General features: G+C 34.7%; 1 protein-coding gene across 1 annotated transcript; it reads left to right on the top strand.

Annotated features, from left to right (window-relative positions):
* The first annotated feature begins 557 nt into the window (after positions 1-557).
* Positions 558-18,121, top strand: LOC136803665 (phospholipase A-2-activating protein-like). The gene is made up of 28 exons (XM_067060387.1): positions 558-833; positions 1,142-1,201; positions 1,379-1,469; positions 1,973-2,079; positions 2,229-2,358; positions 2,778-2,849; positions 3,524-3,594; positions 3,774-3,864; positions 4,172-4,235; positions 4,450-4,496; positions 4,652-4,713; positions 4,969-5,027; positions 5,232-5,336; positions 5,649-5,721; positions 6,221-6,367; positions 8,031-8,099; positions 8,321-8,353; positions 8,542-8,597; positions 9,119-9,199; positions 9,911-9,947; positions 12,310-12,423; positions 12,653-12,758; positions 14,917-15,019; positions 15,415-15,491; positions 15,860-15,932; positions 16,141-16,206; positions 17,150-17,242; positions 17,827-18,121. The coding sequence occupies exons 1-28, from the start codon at positions 608-610 to the stop codon at positions 17,863-17,865; spliced, it is 2,352 nt and encodes a 783-aa protein (XP_066916488.1). The 5' UTR covers positions 558-607; the 3' UTR covers positions 17,866-18,121.
* Positions 18,122-20,612: the final 2,491 nt, after the last annotated feature.

Raw genomic sequence — 20,612 nt, 5'->3', positions numbered from 1 at the left:
CAAACTGCAACTACAAAGACACCTGCTACTTCACAGATAATAAGATCACCTATCTTCAAAACACTATAGTCTCACTAAAATCTTGTCTTCTGCAAATGTATGAGTTATGCACCAATAGAGTAAGACTGCAGTTGATAATATAACTCTAAGTGCATGGTTCTCCAGGACTCATTTCCATGTATGAAAATTAGATTTATTAAGTTTGCTAAACTTAAAACTTCTTACCAAACGAGTATCACTACTAGACCTGTCTTCGTCATATAACCTAAAATAACATAGACAGATTATATAAGTTCTAAAAAAATGAGCACAAAAATGAGGGGTTACTTACCTTTAAGTGTTTTGGCTCTTGAGATATATCAATTTAACTTTTTGATTTTAAGCCTCTTTGGTAACAATAGTTTTGCCTGCCTTAGCTTCCTTGCAGACAGCTTCCTTGCTTCCAGACGTGCCAATTTGAACAAAACTTATTTATAGGTAATATCAAATTTCCTGCTGTGATTTACTTGCATCCACTGAAGTATGTATAGTTTTATCATTTATGAACTGAATTGTATGAATGTTGGTTGCTTCTTCTGTTTTAGAAATTTTATCAAGATAAGTTATCATGGCATATAAGCTTAGAACAACATTAGTTGGACACGAGGCTGATGTCAGAGGTGTAACAGCTTCTGCATATCCAATAGACGGGATTATCAGTGTTTCTCGTGATCAAAGTTGTAGAATTTGGGCGCCTTCTGGCAAAGATTTTATACAAGAGTTGATCTTGTATGGGCATTCAAGATATGTGTCATCTGTTTGTATCATGCAGCCATCAGAAAAACACCCACACGGTAATGGATGCCCTTAAGAATTAAATTAAAAACAACTGAAGCATTTATCATATATTTATTTCCAAATAAAGAGACATCACATCAATAAACATATATCATGTACTATATGCCTACTTAGCGCTGTACACAGTATTTTTAAACAATAAAGAACAACTTTACACACTACACTAGCACAAATTTTGATGGATTATTTATTTAATTCTGCTTTTTTAGCGTAACAAGCATGTCTCCTTTTTATATCATAAAAAGAATACTTTCAAAGAAAAAAGAATCTTCAGGATAGTATTGATTTTCATGTATATTTTTAGGGTTGGTAATAACTGGTGGTCATGATAACCTCATTCTTGTTTATGATTTTGAATCGGCGGGTAAGTCTTTTAATTTGAGTTTTCTTGTAAAGCCAGGACAAGATCTATAGCTTCCAACATCTATAGCTGGTTGTACTAAATTGGATTTTTGATTATTAAGATAAAATGTTTTTCTACTGGTAAAGCCTTTTTTCTTAAAAGTTTTACCATATCATATTTTGTTTCCCTTCACTTCAGAACCAATATTTACTTTGACGGGTCATGGTGCAACCGTTTGCTCACTTGATGCTGGCAATTATGGAACTATTTTGTCTGGATCTTGGGATAAGTATGATGATATCTTCTCTTTGGGTTTGATCTAATAATAGAAAGATGAGAATCACTTATTTATGTGTGAGCTTGTGAGGAATTTTCAAAAGATTTTGTAGGAGATGTACTACCAAGACAAGCTGAGACAAGCTCTCTTAAAAATTTCAAGATTTTAGGCATGGTCATTTTCAAAATTTGAAATATTTATTTTCAAGGTATAAGTCAATAATATTTTGTTACCATAATTTTGTTGATGCAGGTTTTTACCTTGTGAAATGATCTAAGATCGACTCTGATAGCTTTAATTTTCTTAATTAGAATCTTATTATTATCATTAATAAGAGTTGCCCTTTTGGTTGCAACACAAAAAATGGTTTTTCAGGGTGTTTATCATTGGAGGCTGGCGCTCATAAGAGGATATTATTCTTTTGAGAGAGGCATTCAATTGAGGCTGGCAGTAATATGCAGTATTATTATCATGGTATTATTGCTTCCTTCCCAACTCACTTCTTCTATTTTTAGAACAGCCAAGGTTTGGATCAATGGCAAAGAAGTGATGAATTTGAAAGGTCATGATGCTGCTGTTTGGACTGTTAAGATGCTCCCCGATAAAGGATTAATGTTAAGTGGTAAGAATAGAATAAGAGATGTTAGCATATTACTTTCTCTACCAAAATGTAATTGCCTTCATTTACAAATAGTCCTGGGTGTTTTTATATTCCTCTTAGTCGGAGAAAGCATTTTTTTTTGGTGTTACTATTTTTAATTTCCTCCTCAGGTTCAGCTGACAAGATGATCAAACTATGGAAAGCTGGCAAGTGTGAGAAAACATTCATTGGACATACAGATTGTGTACGTTGTTTGGCCATACTAAACCCAAACGAATTCCTTTCAGCTGCTAATGACTGGTGAGTTATGATATAGAAGGATAATATCAGGATGCACAAGGAAAATGTGTTTACACTTTGAACTGAATTTTGTCAAGATCTATCCAGAATTTTGTAAAGATTTTAAATTTAAATTTCCATTTGTCATCTGATTTTGTTTATTTTTTCAAAAGTTTCAAGGGAAAAGCTTTTATGTCTTTTAGAGAAAAATCATTAAAACGGTTAAAAAACAATGCGTTGTAGTTTTTCTTGCAAAGATTTTCAAGAATTCAAACAGAATATGATGAATGTATTCTTCAAAGTTAGGTCAGGACCGGCAGAACAACCGTAAAAGTGGGGAGGCTGAAGTCTCCCCAGTCTCCTCGCTTTCGCCGGGCCTGTAGGTTTTTGAAACAATTATTTAATTTGTTAATTTTGACTTTGTTATTTTTCAATTTTAGTACAATTCGAAAGTGGAACATAAATGGAGATTGCACTTTTATTTATGAAGGACATTCCAACTATGTCTACAGGTTTCGCTCTTTCTTTTATTTGACTTTTAAGATGGTCAATAAAAAACAAAAACCTTCATCCCCTTAACAAATTGATCTATTCTCGTGATTGGATGATGATGCAACCTCAGTACTCGTAGTGGAGGGTGCTAATAGTTCCTCCTAGTTTGCTTCACTAATCCCTGATCCAACTATTTGATTGTCCAGCATTAAGCAGAGAGGCATCGAGTTGTATCATTTTAAGTCTTTTGTGTGACTTGACTTTATCCAGGGATTGAACCCACAACTTTCCACAATGGTGAAATGTTCTGACTAAAGCGTATGAACACCCCTGTGTCACAGACCCGGTGGACCCCCCGCCCCACTGGAAAAATTGGCCAAAAAATCGTCCGCGGTGGAAAAAGATCCCTAAAATTCCATCCCCACTGGGAAATCGATCTATGATTTTGTCCCCATTGGAAGTTGAATGAAAAAAATTGCACTTCAAAACCATCCCCACTGGAATTTTTTAGCTGGAAACAATAGATTTTCTATCCCCATTGGAATTTTGATAGAAATTTTCATCCCCACTGAGGGAAAAAGTTCCACCGAGGGACTGAGACAGGGGTGTGTATGATAAATTTGAGAGACATAGAGCCCCCTCTTTCAATCATATCTACCCTTTATCTTTATATTTTATTTCTATCCATTTATAGCATCGCGCTTATTCCTGGAACTGACAGGTTTATATCATCTGGTGAAGACAGGTGCGTCAAAGTATGGAAAGGTAAATAGTACACACAATAAATGCATAAATCTCCTTAGTATTATGATTTCTCCAGGTCAGAAATTTATCATAGTCGAAAATAAGACTCTGACAAAATATTCATTCAATTTTATCCTCAGTCTCGTAAAAAAGGGGAGGAAATGTTCCTCATATTTGACTGATTTAAATTTCATTTTTAGATGAGAATTGTGAACAGACAATAGCAATGCCCAGTCAATCAGTTTGGTGTGTCGGTGCTCTGGCCAATGGCGATATTATAGCTGGCAGCAGGTCTGGCAGTACAGTCGTTTTCTTTTGGACTAGAAAATGGCTTTGTTGATTCCCTAGATTCTATAGATCCTATAGATTTAAACTTTCGAAAAAAATAAATGTGATTATGTGCTAGAAAAGTTATCACAAATCCTAAGTTTGACTCCTCACTCCTAATACAACTAATGATAATAAAATGCAGTTTCATACAGTCTTTAAAAAAGGTTGATAAGACTATAATCGATCTTTGGTTACGGGGATTGAAAGCTAAAAAAAATTATACCTTAATTGAAATAATAATATCCTTAAAAATTATTTTCTTTTTCAGTGATGGATTTTGTCGCGTCTTTACTGAGAGTGAAGAAAGGGTGGCAGATAGCGATGTTTTGAAGGTATGTTTTGATTACTGCAACAATTTTAAAATGTTTGAAAGAAATATACCGATTTACAGGTGCAAGTAATGTAGAAGTCAAAGAGTTTCGTCATATTTTTAGAATTCAAACGCTAAAGCTTTTATTTCTCATTTCATGAAATTTTATTCTCTTGTATGGAATTTTTTAACTTTATTTCTCATTGATTGATATTGTAAAAATGAATTCTTTGTAGGATTTTGAAAACAGTGTGGCTAATCAAGCAATACCGGCAGCTGCGAAGTAAGTAAAATTCAAATAATGTCAGATTGGATCTGTATTGGTTTTGACCATGTTAGACCACTATAGATCTTTGATTTTCTTACTTTTCCTTGTGAACTCAAGATTTTGCTGGGTTTACAATGCTAAATTATAATGGAGAGATTATTCCCTTTTAGTTTGGATCTTGGTGAAATCAAAACAGACAAACTTCCAGGGCCAGAAGCGTTGCTGCAGCCAGGTTATTCTTCTATCTTGAACCAAAATGTAGAGTTTAAACTTAAATGCTTCTGGTGCAAATCTTTTTCAAAAAAGGTTTTTAGATATAAAATGTCTATCACTATTGTATCAGTTTTTATTAAAAGATTACAAATAAAACCTTCCGAAAATAGTAACGAGATTGGAGTTTGCTTAGAATTGCCGAAAGCTTTGAATAAGCTTTGGCGTGTATGAGAATTTGAAATTTACAATTCTGAGACTGTATTTTGTATTGTAGGTGTCAAGCAAGATCAAACAAAGTTGGTTAAAAACAATGGCGTGGTGGAGGCGCATCAGGTATTACTTTCTTTCATAAGGACTAATTGTATACTACATCAATATCATGGTGAATTCTGGCAATATATTGTAAAGTGGTTAAAATGTACTAAAAAGGTAATGAGAATTAACCAAAAAGCTTTGGACTAAAACTCCAAAAAATTTCAAAGAACACTGAGATAAATTATTTTAAGATCTAATCGTTCGTTCTATCTATCTTTTTAGTGGGACGCACGAAGCGGTGAATGGAAGAAAGTCGGAGAAGTGACAGGTGCAGCAGGGAAAGAAGGCGCACAACGTTCCACTGGCAAACAAGTCTACGAAGGGAAGGTAAATGGATGAGATATAATAATATTGTAAGACTATTGTAGTGCTATTCCATCTACTAGCTTGACAAAAGGTTTTGGTGATATTAGCAAGTTGTTGTATCGGAGGATATCGAGGAGGACGGTAAGTAAAGTCGACGCAAAACAAAGTCGATAATTGTCGTCGAGCAAAGAAGACGGCGATTTTGGAGACATGTCAACTTTGCTTTATACCGTCGCCTGATTCATCTCAAATACATAAACTCGCTATTATTACTATTATAAGGTAGGTCCATAAAGAAAGGTATCAATTGTTCTCTTTTCTTTCTTCGACCAGGAATATGATTATGTGTTCGATGTTGACATTCAAGATGGCGTACCACCTTTAAAGTTACCTTTCAACATCACTGGTAAGACCAACCAAATTTTCAAAAGAGTGTTATTTATTTATAGTGCTCGATGAAGTGGAGTTGGCTTTCGATTATGTGATTCCTGGATATAACACTTTCTGCTGTAAAAAGTCTGATTCCAAAAGAAAAATAAAACAGCCGTAATGACGGCTGCAAACTCTGGTAACTGTCATGGGTCAACCTTTCTTAATATATCTAACATAAAATTTAAAAGAGTATATCCTAGTAAGTGCGAGCGCAAACGCAAACCAAATCGGGAAATCAAACCGGAAAGATCGGGAAATCGAACCCGACTATCGCGATTGATCGGATATACGCACGATTACAAATAATGAAGAACACTGATCTTAAGAAACTCCTTAACCGGAGTTTAATTATGGGAGTGTTTTAAATTCCGGAAAGATATTTTTCCCGAATAGAATTGAATGACAAGATAGACATTGTTGGAAACAAAAGTAGGTATAAACGTGTTGATGATTAATTTTTCTTTCTTATTTAGATGATCCTTATTTCGCGGCGCAAAAATTCTTAGAGAAGAATGAGATTAGTCAAGGTTACCTGGACGAGGTAGCGCATTTCATCATCAAAAATACGGAAGGTGTCACTCTCGGACAGTCCAATACTCAATACGTCGACCCTTTCACAGGTAAGATCGACCTCTTACTGTGATAGAGTTCACTAATCACACTCGGTGTGTGCGGTTTTGTGTTGTGCCTTTTTTGTAGGGTTTCCTAAGCATTAGTTATAAAGTTGTTTTCTAAGTTTAGTGAAGTTTAAAGAGTGTTTTCCATCTCAAAACCACGATTACGTACTAATGTGCGATTTAAAATTCATTTTCACTTTGCTTTGAACACAGGAAAAAGTCATTAGTTCCCACGGGTGGGAAAGTCAAATTAAAAGGGTGGGAAAGTACATGTTTCCCACGCGTGGGACCCTGCAATGTTTTACTCTGTGGGAAGTGCCAAATCCCACGTTGAAAAAAACAAATTCCAGCGGTTTAAAACTAAATTAACATGCAAGAGGTGGTTGCTCTCGACATTGTGCTGAGAATAGTGAAAATGAAAATCACACGCCTGAATTTTAACTTCACACCCAGCTTATCAAAAGGTCAAATCGAAAATCACACGCCGAAATTTCAATTCCCCACCTAATTATTACCAATTATTTGATAAATTGTTAAATGTATTCGATCATTCGTGAGCATTGGCTCGATAGCTCCCATTCGTTCTGTCATGTACTTGCGCTACTTTGGGAATCCCGGCACTTTGTCACAACAGCGGAACAACGACGTGATACCGATTGAACGGCAGCACGGCGACTGACGATTCCACTGAGCCCTTGCGACGCAAGTCCATTGCGAACGAACGAGGCCGCCCTTGCGGGACGCCTCACCTTTAGCGTTGTGTTACACACTGATCGAATACACCCTTATAAAGTTAATGATTTGCATACAATCTGAACAGTTTTGACCCAATTTTCACTTGTGGTTTTTTTTTACGCATGCGTAGTACAAGTACTTTCCCACCCTATATATTGTACTTTCCCACCCTATATATTGTACTCTCCCACCCTATTAATTGTACTTTCCCACCCTATTAATTGTACTTTCCCACCCTATTAATTTGACTTTCCCACCCTATTAATTTGACTTTCACACCCTATTAATTCGACTTTCCCACCCGTTGGAACTAATGATTTTTTCCTTTGTCTGTCTTGACCTTCTGCGTTTTAGAGTTTTGTAGCGTAAGTTTTCGTCGACTATAGTTGCTAAGTGTTTATTTGAAATTCACATCTAAGATTATGTATCAAATATACTTTTAAGGGAATTCCGCAGTGTGATATTAGTAATACCGATGTATCGATGTATCAAAATATTTCAGATAAAGTCCAGGGTGTGAAATCAGAAATCCTAAAGATTTAAATTTATGTACCCGTAATTTTATTGCGGGAAAATTCCAATGGAGGAAATTACGTTTCACACTCGCGTGATGTACTTTTTGTAGTTAGAAGTCTTTATTTCCATATTACACGTCTAAACTTCATAGACTATGATATCTTTTGGAAAAAGTCCGCATTGTGATTTTGCGAATCCTAGGGCTTAAAAAATTCCACTTCACAGCTTGAGAAAATTTACCCGGAACAAATAATTTTACAATTTTCCAGCGCTGGAAATGGGGTTTTCCCACCTGTGGGATCTGATGACTTTTTTCCTGTGGAACACTGAATTTCTTACTTTGATATAAATTTTACATGGCGCTTGATTTACAGGAAAGTGAAAAAGATAATCGAAATTTCTTTTGTTATTTTAGGTGGTGGACGTTATGTAGCTGGTTCAAGTGGCAATCAATCTAACGGACAAAGCGGAGACCCTTTCACAGGTAAAACTAGTGTAATAAAGATTTCCTTTCCTAAAAAAGGAACATTCCATAATGAAAGCAATTGATCCAAACCACAGGATGTAGATCAAGTTCACCTCACTAATGAGCTTGTCACTCCTCGATTTTAACCTAAACATACGATATTATTTCCCCATAAAAATCAGTTTTTTAAACACGTTCGCGAAACAGACCCTAAAACGTAAAATATTACTTTTTTTAAGGTCAAGGACGATATGTTCCCAACGGCTCGCAAGGTAATCAATTTCGAAAACATTGATTGTTTGCTTTATTGTTTTATTTATAGTTATTTTCTTTTCACATTTTTGTCATCATACGATTTCACTATTTTCTGACCGACCAAGTTGTAAGCTGCAAGCGATAATAGAAGAGTTTCTTTTAATTATGTGACTTGTAATGTATTATCGTCTTTATCGATTTTTAGGCCCGACATCAAACCAGGGTGCACAAAATAACAAAGGACGTTCTTATTTCCCAGAGGTATATTCTCTATAGCATTGTTCGGTATAAAATTTGTAATAACCAAATACCTCAGAAAAGCCATTACAACCAAGTTTTCACCAGTATCAGAGCCAGAGTGACATCGATTAAAGCGCCTCTATGGATGTCATCAAATGATGCATGGGTCGTTGCTTTAAGATACCCGAATGGAGGTCTCTCAAAAAAAAAGGTGAAACGTAGCTGTAGCTCTGGAATGGTTAGAAAATTAAAAGATTGGAAACTTGTATTGCAAGGTACTGTTTCTCAGTCAATAGCGAGTTTACGTATTTGCTCTTTTGTGGACGGCGGACTCCCCGTTTGGAATAACCTGCAGTGTTTTGACCCACTAAAATCGAGGACGGTAAAAGTGCTGATTTACCGTCGCCTTCAGCTGGTCAGGACCTAGACAAATTAGAACCTTACTGTCTCCGTCGCAGAAAAATACACATACAAAACTCGGTAATTACAGATAAAAAAATAAACCTGCTTAAAATTACATAATAAATCCTTTCATTCTTTAGACGAATTGTTTGAAATTCACTACCGGGAAACACGAGCAAATCATCGGGAAACTTCGCGAGTTCAACTCTCAAATACAAGAGGTTAGTTTTATTACTATACACTTATCCGAAGTCTATTTTAACGGTCGCCTGAACAAAAATCTGAATTTTGGATTCATTTTATCTATTCTCAGCTTCATTTAAGCTAGAGTCTGTGCTTTCAATATATTGCCAGGTTATAGCTTTGCAATATTCCAACAATATTGGGGGTGATTCTGATTGTTTACGGGAAGAAATTTCTTATATGATAGACCTGTTGTTTTCATGCATTGTCCGCAAACCATATTGTCAAATATTGCTCTTCAATTCATTGTGTAGTAACCCGGGACATTTTCTTACCAAAACGAGGCTGAGATTTTGAGGTAGCCTGAAAATAATCGAAAGATTAACAGAATTTATCAGTTTTGGCTGAAATATTCTATACTTATGGTTCGAGTAAATATTTAAGAAGGTTTTTTCATTCTTAAAGAATACTATTACTTTAATTGGGCACTAATGTCATTCGCATTCATTAGAAATAAATATTTTTTTTAAACTGAAATTTTAAAAATCAGATTACTCGAAGTATGATGTTCCTCTATAGTCTTCTCCCTCCAAATCGAACCTATATTCTTCGAATATTTCTGAAATTTGAATTTAAATACCTCAACCTCCTTCTGGAAAATCTTCATAAAACATTATCTTTACTTCTCATTTACACTACTTTACTTCTATGGCAACATTCTTATTTTTTTAACTTTTTTGTTTGTCTAGAACCAACTAAGTGACGAACAGCTGCAAGTTTTATCGGGTAATTAACTTTCATATGTTGTGTCCATCCCAAAATTCAATCACAAAGTCCAAAAACTTTTTTTGCCACAATACTTTTGTTGTTTATGAAATTTCTATGATTACTTTTCAGTTCTAAAAATGTACAATATTTACATAAATATATACAATAAAACTGTTTTCCGTTGCAGTCCTGATAAAATATAAAAACCTAAATCAAAAAATATAATTAATAAATTATCTGAAATATTGAAAAAATCTAAAAGGCTAAAGGCACTGGAGAAAAAAGGAAAGAGAAAATTAAACGTAGGGCTAAATGCATAGATCAGAAAAATCAAATAGTAATATTAAACTTCGAAGACTACGGGAAAGTAGTAATGGAGTTAGAAAAAAAAAAAAAAAATTGATCAGACTACACAGTGCCAGGGTAAAATAATTAATCTGAACCTAAAAATTCTCTGTTTGATATACCTAAACTATTAGTACGGGAGCCAAATCCTATATCTCCTTAAATAAGCACTTTTGCTTAACCCAAGATTCTACAGGATAAACTATACATTTTTGGAATCCTCAACTATCCTAGTTTTGGAAATGGTCGGTCCCCAAAGCTAACTCCTGGTCAATTTTTCATACTGGGCCCGAGTTTAGGGGGTACTTTTTACCCTTTGTAAGGATTTGTTAAGGAAAATGCCATTCCAGGGATGATATAATTTGCTGTATCTAGTCAATCAGTTGACCAATTGCTTTGAAACTTTGCAAAAAATTTCAAGGTAGGCTGATGATTATTTTCGGCAAAAAAATTTTGTGAAAAATTATTTTTATAGGTTTGCCTGGGGAAAAAAAGGGAAAATTTGGGTATTTTAACTAAATTTTGACCCTTTTTAAGTCTGGGACCTACCCAAACAACTTTTAATGAGACACAAACTAGGTGTTATGATAGACTTTGATGCAATACATCAGAAAAATTTCAAACAGACAGTATTTAGTATTATTTCAGGGCTGCAGGGGGTAAAATTGACCATTTTTATGGGTTTTTACCTTTTTACAATTTTCGAACACCAAATAACAAACGTAATCGACCTGAGGCAGTTTTGTAGGATTTGTCAAAATTAGTGGAAAGGTTGAGGTGGTGATCGATGACATTTCCATTCAAGGTATTTTGATAATGAGCCGACTTTGCTCGACGAATAAGATTGATGCAGCGATTCTTTTGACGTTTGTATTCTGCCCAGTGAGCGTTTGATTTAGAGCCTCTTGCTTTACGCTCGAGTTTGTCGCGAATGTTCATCTCTGATTTTATATTATCGTTTAACCATTCACATGGTTTTCCTTTGATACGTTTTTCGACGAGAGGTGCATGTCGGTCGAAAGTACATTTCAATTCCGATGATAAATATTCAGCAGCTTTGTTCGAATCAGAGACGTTACTGTAGATTGGCAACCAGTTGATTGATTGAACGTCATTGCGTAGATTAACTGGATTATATGCTCTGTAGTCTCTGCATTTGATAGTGCGGTAACTGTATTTAAAAGAATTGATCTTACGACAACAATAAACGAAATCATGATCACTGAGAGATGTAGCAACAACACATGAAGTTGTGAATGACGATGGTTTTGTAACAAAAATATGATCGATTAAAGTTGCTGTGTCTTTTGTGATACGGGTTGGTGTTGAGATAATTTGTTTGAAACCATGCAAAGACATAATGTTTTTAAAATCGAAGTGTGAACGAGAGTCATTATCATTATCATAATTGACATTGAAATCGCCCATCAAAATAATTTCTTTGTTCCCTTTTGAAACGAGTTCGATGTTTTCATTTAAACGGTCATTAAAGTCATTACAGAGATATTTTGAATCATCAGGCGGTCGATAGAAAAAACCAACAATAAAGGATTTTGATTTTTTGACAAAAATTTCGATGTACAGGGTGTCCCTAATTAAAATATCGAGTCGAAACACAACTACGAGTAGAAAGTTTTATGTGCGTGTTCACAAAATTGTATTTTAAGCTCTCCCTCTTTTTTCTTTGTCATTACGATTAATTTATACGTTGTAACTGTACCTTTTGTAATAAGCCTGTGTGATGGAGAACGTTCTTATATTTTAGCGATAACACACACACAAACTTTTCTACTCAATCGCATGTTCAAACTCGATACTTTAATTAGGGACACCCTGTAGATATTTTCTATAGAAGCACTGTGTAAGTCTTTGCGTTCTTTATAGATGATGCCGTTTTTTATGTAAATTGCGACACCCCCTCCTTTATTTTTCCGATTTCGAGGAAAAATGTGTAGCCTTGAGATGAAAAAGAGAAATTAACTACTACGTTTGGACATGTTTTTTAAATGATGTTTGATTTTTTTTTTTGCTTTAGATTCATTGAACAACTTACTGAAAGGAGCAACCAAATTACGCGATGAAGTTTACGGAACACTTTCAGATGTTGTCAAAAGTTTTTCACAATGGCCACGTGATAAAATCGTACCCGGTATAATTTTCTATCAACTTTTCCGTGACTTTATTTATTATACAACGGATTTGGTTAAGTTATGTGAAAAGAAGAAGGAGCTCCTGATTTGATAAGAGAAAATTTTCCAAATCATACTCAGAAATAATTGCCTGGAGAGGAGGTTGAGCATTTTAACTGTCCTTACAAAATTCTCGATAATACCAGTCATGTTTATCGTTTTAATGGATTGTTCTGTTTTATTTTTCAGTGCTTGACAGTCTCAGGATATTAATGTTGAACGACGTTTTTGGAAAGAAGATTTTATCGGAAAACCATGCAGATACTTTTATAAATAACCTCCTCACTATAGCAGGGTATGTGAATCATGTTCAGTAGTGTAGTCAGGGGCGCAAAATTCGTGTAGGAGAGCAGATTTTCATGACACTTTAATTATCTATTCAATATAAAAAGGTGATTACTGTATCATAAAAATCTGCTCTCCTGCACAAAATTTGCGCCCCCTTGTCTACGCCACTGATGTTAATGTTATAATGCTTTTTGATTACTCACTGAACTATAAACTCGTTGATGAACAAAACATATTGTAGTCTCTGTCTTTTCCGAAAAGCTAAATCCCTTCCCTGCATTTTTCATCAATTTAAGTTTGGGATACACGGATACACGTTTTTTTTATCTTGTCAAAGTAAAACCAATTTTCTCCGTCTATACGAGAGTGTATACAATATAGCGTAGTCAAGAAAAACACATCATCTTTCTATGAATATTTCGGCCAACTGGCCTTTTTCAACAACGTTTTATTTATAGAGAACAAACTAAAAATATTAAGAACAAGTTAAGAACATTTTAAGGCTTTGTGGACTCTATAATGGCCAATTTCTTAGGAAAATGGAAAAAAATACTCGTAAAATGGTGAAAAAAAGAAGATATTAAGAACATTTTTGGACCTACTCTCGGGTGCCTAATAAACGTACAGACCAAAATAAACGTACAGGGGAGAGAATAAAATTGGAATTAATAAACGTACAGGCTGAAATAAACGTACAGGCGAGAAATCAGAGCTAAAATAAATAAATGTACAGGCTAAAATAAGCGTACAGGGAAAAATCTACTATTTTTCAAAAGTAGAACATCCAGGTCGAAACGACTGACTTAAGTATAGGTATATCTCTTGTTATAGATCAATGACAAGTACTAAATAAGCAAAACGTTCGAATTTACTCGTGTAACACTCGAAATTTCCCACAGTACGTTCGAATGTAATTAACGGCCTTTCTACATATCTTACTTGAACAAAAAATAACAAGTTTTTGCGGTATGAATTGGACGATATTGGGTGAAAATAAATAAACGTACAGGAGGGAATAAACGTACAGGCGGAAAAATTCTTCAGAATAAATAAACGTACAGTTCCTAATAAGGTGCGTACAGGCGCGAAATTTGACACGAAAAAAATAAACGTACATGTACGTTTATTAGGCACCCGAGAGTACCTCCGGGTACCCCGGTGGAGGTCCTTTAAATCAACCCATGTCCGTCCGTCCGTTCGTTCGTTCGTCCGTCTGTTACCAGCTTTTCTCAGGATTGGCTCATTAGTTTTTTCTGATTTTTGGCACAATGATGCAAAATGGCAATGCCCAAAATGTGACGGTGCCCGATTAAAAAAAATATATATTTGCCGGAAAAACTGTTTTTTTGGCATTTTCTCGAGATTTTATCATTAGTTTTTTCTGATTTTTTGCTCAAAGAAGCGTATTAACAATGCTCAAAACATGGCCGAGTCCGATTTTTGAGAAACATTTTTTTCCGGCCGGAAAATGCCGGAAATCGCCGTTTTTCTGGATTTTCATTGGACTTTTTCCTTATAATTGTTTTTTTTTTCATTCAAAAACATTATTAATAGCAATGCCCACCATCAAGCATGTTTCAATTTTCAATAGAATTGATTTTTGAAGCCGGAACTATTTAAAGATCGCCGGATTGAATTATTCGAGCTGTACTTTATATTTCTTTATGAAATTTTGCACACTGATGCAAAATGACAATACCTAAAATGTGAGGGAGCCCAATTTTCAAAAAACATTTTTTTCCGGCCGAAAATGCCGGAAATCGCCGTTTTTGCACATTTTCATTGGATTTTTTCCTTATATTTCTATGTTTTTCACACAAAAACATTATTGATAACAATGCTCACCATCAAGCATGATTCAATTGTCAATAAAACTGATTTTTGCGACCAGAACTTTCTATTTATTTTTTCCCTACAACCCTTCCCTCTCCCCCCATCAACAATCAATGATGAATTTATTGCGTTATGCATTTTCGCTAAACGCTATATTTGTTGACTGATTTTTTTCATTTTTCTCCTCGCATTGCTATCTAACTTTCATCATCAGGTAGGTCCATTCAGCATCTAGCTTGTTAGGCTTAAAACTCAAAAAGTTAAAAACATCATAAGGCTTCAAAAAGTTTGGATGTTTTTATAAAAAAACGTGTATCCTTTTTATTTTTAAGAGGGTCTGGTTCAGCTTCACATGGGATGTTGGTTTATCGTATCTTAGTGAATGCGTTCACGGATCGATATTGCGGAATGGTTGTCTACGGTAAACGAGAACAGGTTCGTTTTTAATTTTTGATACAGCTCAAAATCATCCAGACAGCTTTTAGCAATTTGTTTCCCTTCTATGTCTCAAAAGAAACACATCAACAACACATTTTTAGGACTGCTACAAGCTTAAAATAAAACGCTTTCTCATTAACCTTCAATTTGAGGGATACTGATAGCAGCAAATGGATCTTTAGACAGGATCTCGGTCTGGCCTTTTCTGTTATATTGATGTCGAGAGGTTACACCTAAACTCCCATATTTGAGTAATCTGGAAAATTGCCTTTTTGATATTCTAAACCAATGAAAATAGCACAGGAATCCATACGAGGTCTATCACTTGGTTCGCGAACCATTTACTGAAGCCATCGTCAGATGTCAGATTTGTTTACAATCTTTCATTTCAGATATTAGAGTGCAGTTCAAAATTATACGATCAACCACATAAAAACTTGAGGATAGCAATCACTAGTTTCATTGTAAAGTAAGTGCCTCTTCCTTCTTAAAAAAAAAAAAAAAAAACTTTCTAGGCAAAATAACTTTCTGGTGTAAATTGGTATTAGGGCACAGATTTTACATTATGCTCCGCAGTATCCGCCGGATATTAGATTCTATTCACATGAATTTTATATTTTTCTTGCACTAAAAATAACGCCTGCGGAATCGCGGAACTCCGGCGTACTGTATATTCTTGAACTTTAAGACAAGATCTTTCAACCGCCGCCTGCGGAATCGCGGATTTTCTTTGCCTAAAATTGGTGGAAACATTGAGTTTGATCGGAAATGACAGCTCTATACTGGCTGAACGAATATCCATCTTAAAACTTCTCCATTCTGTTTTTATATTTATAGTACGTGTATATACTGTAGAAAAAGTACATCATCTTTTGAAGATAGCATACAAATTTGCACCCTCATACAACGAGTAAGTTAACCCTTTAACCGAATTTTAATAATTCTTCCTCAGTATTGATATGGTCTTTTCAAATGATGTTTTGAACTATTTCAACAACTTCAAGAACAACTACCTATTCTGGAGCTTTTGATACAGTTCGAATACCAGGGGTTGTCTATATGAATGTCGTTTGTATATAATGAACTAATTTCCTTTTTCTCCTTTTTTTTCATTTCAGTTTCTCAGCATGGAGAATAACGAAACGGAGTCCATATTCCGTTTGCTTGTTGCATTAGGAACATTAGTAAGAAATTCTTATTGGATTCAGAAGATAGTAGAATTAGCTTAGCTTAGCCCTAACCTTTAAATAAATCATATGTCTGAAATTTGACCTAAGGTCTAAGAACAGCCAAAAAACCTGCAGTCGATTCGTAAAGTTTTGGACCCTTTTTGGAGCATTTTGTGATGACGTGACCCATATACTATTTTTTTCAAGGTAAAAACCTAATTTTACTGGACTATTCATTATCTGCACCATTACAATGTCTTCCACGAACCCAACAGCTATAATTTATTGGTTGAAAGTGATGTATTGATTTTACGTCACTTGCTACCAATCAGCTTTTGGATCCCATGATGTAATGTCAGAAGACATTGCAATGGTGCATATCATGGGTATCATGAAGAAGTTTTGCTTCCTTGAAATTAACTAGTGTATACTTTAATGGGATAAACTTTCGCGGGGATTAAATTAAGCCCCATCGGAAATTTGGAAGGGCCTCATCCGCGAAATATTTCTAAACAAAACTCAAATATGTCAAATAAATACTATTTGAATGGTCACTTGCATCAAAGAAGCGCAAATAATGTGTATTTCAACAACCAACATGCATGATTAGAAAGTAGAAGTCACAAAATCGTGAAAATATTGCCACATAATAGTGCCACACGCGAAATTAAGTCCCCGTGAAATTTTCAAATTTCGCGGATCGGCTCAACCGCGAAATTTAATCCCCGCGAAAGTTTATCCCATTAAATCATACTGCTTAAGATATCGACTCGGTCAGATGTGACCTGCTGAGATTCTACCCTGTTGGGAAATGAGTTTGGAATCAAATCATAATAGACCTACTACTATTGCTATTCACCAGAAAAGTCTTGTGAGCAGTAATGTGGGGTGCTTAATATTTTTAACTTTCGATTTACAGGGTATCTCAATTAAAAATCAATCTTTTTCTCTTTAAAAGATCAGTGGTAAAGAAGACTTGGTGGCGTTTACAACTTCTTTGGATATTCATGTTCTGGTCAAGAAAATACACGAACAAGCCACTGAGGAAAAGGTAAAGACACAACATAGTTTTTCCTATGGAATACGTATACGTAATAAGTATTTACTGGACCCTTTTGATAGTTGCATTTTTCTGAGATGCTCCTTTTTCTGACTCACTTGCTCGTAACCTTACCTGTCTCACCACATTTTTATTTCACAATACCTTGATCTACGCTACAGTGCGTCCATTAAAAAAGAACTTTAGAAGAATCCTAATGAATTATATTATCCTACTACGAACTGAATTTCACAAGGGTCTCTACTCTTAGGTTCCAAATAAACGCCCCCCCCCCCGCTTGTTAATTTTTCGAAAATTTTCCAACCCCCCGTTTATTAATTCTTATGAATATTTTCACCTGTCAAAGAGAAGCAGAGAGAAGGCCCCTTATTTTGCTCTAAATAGCCTGATTTTAGCCTATATTTACCTTATTTTTGGGTCTCAGAAGTACAATTTCTAACCCCACCGGCAATTAGGTCCCCCCGTTTATTATTATGATGAACCTAAGAGTACATTTCTCGATTTCCGTTTCAAATTCATCTTTTTATTTGTATTTTTCATAGTACATAAACCTGTTTTCCTATTCTTCCCTATAGGTCAAAGGTTGTGCTGCTCAACTGCTTCAACTTTTCTAGTAGTATTTATGATAATAATTTATTTTTAAGTTTAGTTAGGATTGAATATCTAGCCAGACTCCATTAAGCAGAGCATTCGGTTAAAGACAACAACTATCTCTTAAACTCTCTTAAACTCATATTCAAGAAAAGAATCTCGAAGTATAGATTGGTCTTTGCAGTTATTTTTATAGGTATTTAGAATTTGTTATTTCTTTGTAATTACATTTTAATGTCTTTAAATTTTCAAAATTAAAGAATTTTCTTCAGTCTAAAATGTAACGAATATTTTTATTGTCCCACCTCATCGCTAAAGCTTTCTGGTCTGTAAATTTGTTTTACCCGATCCAACACGCTTTTGCATGGAAATTTCTACTGTGACTTTAAGCTCATTTCACAGAGAAACTTGTCCCCAGTCTCAAATATAAGAATGTTTGATCCAAATTAAAAAATAAAGACATACATGTACCATATTTTGAACAAACTGGAGAATACCTTAAAGGAATAATTTTCACTTTTTTCATGGTTTTTCGGCAAACCTTGCGAAAATTAGAACCCGTGAATTACAAATTTTACCATTTCTCATCAAAAAAATTAAAAATCTCCAGGAAAATGAAAGAATTGTGTCCAAAATAGGGTAAAAACCAGGAAATGTGATTTTTCGAAAGCGAAAATTATGTTAGGCAGCTAACCGAAGAATAATTTTATTTTTTTAATAAAATATTACTTTGTAGAAAGTTTCAGATATTCATGGAAAGAAGAAGTGTACCACAAACTTCATTCAAATCTGACATTTCTCATGGTCTCCAGGGAAATGTCACAACCTTCAGTTTAAAGCCCCATTCCTGAATGATATTTAGGAATTTAGTTTCAAGCCCGGGGGTACTAGGACACTTTGAGAGACTATTTTTCTAATTTTGTTCATTTTTTAACGTTTTTGCCACTCTTAAAGAGACTATTTCTCAAACATTTCAGCAAGAATTCCGAATTTCAAGAATTTATGACGGGGTTGATTTTTTATTTTCGCAGCTCATTATTTTTTAATGGTTTTTTGTAACCCTTTGAGGGACTTTTGAGAGTGTGAAAATGGGACCCTTATGGCTCGCACATACCCGGCACCAATTTTGCCTAAGTACCCATCAGGCTTTCAATAAAGGTTGGCCGCTTTATTTGGGACATACCGTATACAGCACTCTTACTTGTGATATGATTATGGTTTCCTTTGAGATAGAATATGGTAAGCCTTCTCAGGCAAGTTAAGGCCTGTGCAAAAAAATCGATAAATCGTGACGGCCGTGACGGCCAGTTGTTCCACCCCTTTTTATGGGAAAATTTTTCTTTATTTTCACTCTTCATATTAATACCTTTCGAAAAAGTCCTGGGCCATAAATTCTGTTTCAGCCATTTTGGGAAATTTAAGGCAAAACACTTTTTGCTGACGTCAGCAAAAATTTGAAATACTAATATCTCCTGGAATATTTATTGAAATGAGCTCAAATTTTGTACGAAGGTAGGGTGTATAAATATCTTTAATTTCCAAAAAAAAGTTTTTCAAAAAGTCAGCAAAAATCAGCAATTTTCGTTTCTCCTAAAAAAATGCTGATGTCATCAATTTTTTGGAAAATTTTTTTTTGCAAATAAAAGATATTTATAAACCTTCGTACCAAATTTCAGTTCATTTGGATAAATATTCCAGGAGTTATTAGCAATTTAAATTTTTGCTGACGTCAGCAAAAAGTGTTTTTCCTTAATTTTCCCAAAATGGCTGAAACAGAATTTTTGGCCCAGGACTTTTTGGAAAGGTATTAATATGAGGAACATAACTCAGTAAAAATTTCTTCCAGAAAAGGGGTGGGACAATTGGCCGTCACGAGTTTTATGATTTGTTGGATTTTTGTGTTAGTTGCCATGAAAATGACGGATATTTTTGACATCAAAACTTAAAATGCCAATAATTCCTGGAATTTTTTATCGAAATGAGCTCAAATTTTGTACATAGGTAGGGTTCATGAATATCTTTCATTTTCGAAAAAAAAACTTCCTAAAAATTGATGACGTCAGCATTTTTTGAGGAAAAAAGAAAATTGCTTATTTTTGCTGACGTCATCAATTCTTTGAAAAATTTTTTTTTGGAAACGAGAGATATTTATAAACCCTACCTTCGTACCAAATTTGAGCTCATTTGAATAAATATTCCAGGAGTTATTAGCAGTTTAAAGTTTTGCTGACGTCAGCAAAAAGTGTTTTTCCTTAATTTTACCAAAATGGCTGAAACACAATTTTTGGCCCAGGACTTTTTGAAAAGGCATTAATAGAACGAGTGAGAAAAACCAAAAATTTTTCCCGAAAAGGGGATGGAACAACTGGCCGTCACGCATTATTTGATTCCTTACTTTTTTGCACAGGCCTTAACTTGCTCGAGTTAAAAAATCCGGCTCATAGTGATATCTGAAAAATTTCCACCTATTTTCGACAACTTTAAAGCCTCTCATAATGTAAAGATACACAAAGTAGATCGAATTCAAGTTCTTTCATATGTTAGTGTTCTTTAAAAATCGGACCCTTACAATACAGGCCTTAAGCAGTGAGAAGGTACCCTTACAGTGCATTTTACCGAACGTACTTTCTGAACCTAACAAGTTTGTTTACATATCTTATTTTGCTGAAGCCACCTGAAAATGAGCCTGAGATGTCGACACAATGTGCAAAATAAATCAAAATGGGTGCGGGTCAAAACCATAAAAATACATCATTTTCATTTTTTTTTT

This window comes from Clytia hemisphaerica, unplaced genomic scaffold, assembly GCF_902728285.1.
Source record: "Clytia hemisphaerica strain Z4C2 unplaced genomic scaffold, Clytia hemisphaerica genome assembly, whole genome shotgun sequence".
NCBI lineage: Eukaryota > Metazoa > Cnidaria > Hydrozoa > Leptothecata > Clytiidae > Clytia > Clytia hemisphaerica.
This window is presented reverse-complemented; position numbering and strand designations above follow the sequence as displayed.

Coding starts and splice junctions, on each gene's coding strand:
- LOC136803665 (XM_067060387.1), top strand. CDS start 608: ATGGCATATAAGCTTAGAACAACATTAGTTGGACACGAGGCTGATGTC. Junction 3,595..3,773: donor GTGCGTCAAAGTATGGAAAG/GTAAATAGTACA, acceptor TTTCATTTTTAG/ATGAGAATTGTGAACAGACA. Junction 8,100..8,320: donor AAGCGGAGACCCTTTCACAG/GTAAAACTAGTG, acceptor ACTTTTTTTAAG/GTCAAGGACGATATGTTCCC.